The sequence below is a fragment of the Diachasma alloeum genome, unplaced genomic scaffold, assembly GCF_001412515.2.
Source record: "Diachasma alloeum isolate Michigan unplaced genomic scaffold, Dall2.0 Dall_scaffold_03099, whole genome shotgun sequence".
Classification (NCBI taxonomy): Eukaryota; Metazoa; Arthropoda; class Insecta; order Hymenoptera; family Braconidae; genus Diachasma; species Diachasma alloeum.
Window position 1 is genome coordinate 5,345 of NW_021682471.1, and position 1,280 is coordinate 6,624.

Genomic DNA, 1,280 nt, shown 5'->3' on the forward strand with positions numbered 1-1,280 from the left:
TATTTCTTCACGTTATTACTCCTGTTCACACCATGGAGAGATACAGACGAGTTGAAAAGAGGCTTTTCGACTTATACTGATGCATTTGAAAATGAAAAAGAGTCCCTGAGAAAGGCTTGTGAATATTCTAAACAAATGGAAGATTTCCAAAAAGAAATAGATTACATTTCCGAGAAAATTCGTGATGAACTGGAAAAATCGAATGAAGGGATAACGCAATCACCTGGGATATAAGTGAGGAATGATCCAAAGGAAGGCAAAATGGCTATGAAAGAATTCCATGATATTGATGAAAAAGTAACAAAGAGTGTAGATTTGGATGCCATGATATCCCAAATGAATGTTGATCAAAAGAGAATATTCGAAAAAGTGAAACATATTTTGACTTTCAAGGAGGAAATATTACGCCTTTATATCAGCGGTGAAGGTGGCACAGGTAAGAGTTTCTTAATTGAGGTCATTCAAACATGGATCGCGAAAGAGTTGAATGGACAGAGTGCAGTTACAGCTCCCACAGGTATTGCAGCTTATAATGTCAATGGATTGACTATTCACAGATACTTCCAACTTCTAATAGAACATGATGATACTCCAAAATATAAGCAATTATCCGATTATTTATTGAAACTAATGCGTGAACAGATGCGAGACGTCAAGCTCATTATCATTGATGAAATATCAATGGTGTCTAATACTACCTTGATGTACATCAATCAACGACTCATGGAAATATTTAATACATTCGAACAGACTGATGGATGGTTCGGTAAAAAACATATTCTCGTGTTCGGAGATTTGTTACAACTACCCCCTGTTCGTCAAGATCCACCATATATGAAAATCCCATCAAATGCAGTCGAAAAACGGTTAGGATCTATGTGTAGTGTCAATCTTTGGGTCGATTTATTCAGCTACGATGAATTGACAATCAATATGCGTCAGCAGAAGGATAAAGTGTATGGAAATCTTTTATCTCGTTGAAGGGTTGTTAGTATGACAGCTGAAGACGTCGCATTATTGGAAACGCAGAAACTTGACATCGGCTCATCGAAAACTTCGAATCGCATCCATCTTCTAGCTCTGTACATAAGAAATTAGCCACCAGACGCGGTGTGTTTACTAGCAACATGTAAACAATGCGAATGTTTGAATACCATAATGTTGGAAGAAATTCATACAGAAGAGNGCATCACGACGAAATCGCTAAGCTAGACAAAGAATCTACAGATATATTTTGTCCATCATTGATTGATGATCATCATCCCAATCGACCAAAAAAG

General features: G+C 37.0%; 1 protein-coding gene across 1 annotated transcript; it reads left to right on the forward strand.

Annotated features, from left to right (window-relative positions):
- The first annotated feature begins 261 nt into the window (after positions 1-261).
- Positions 262-981, forward strand: LOC107046894 (ATP-dependent DNA helicase pif1-like). Its single transcript, XM_015269617.1, has one exon. It carries the CDS (start codon positions 262-264, stop codon positions 979-981), a length of 720 nt encoding a protein of 239 aa, XP_015125103.1.
- The last annotated feature ends 299 nt before the right edge of the window (positions 982-1,280 follow it).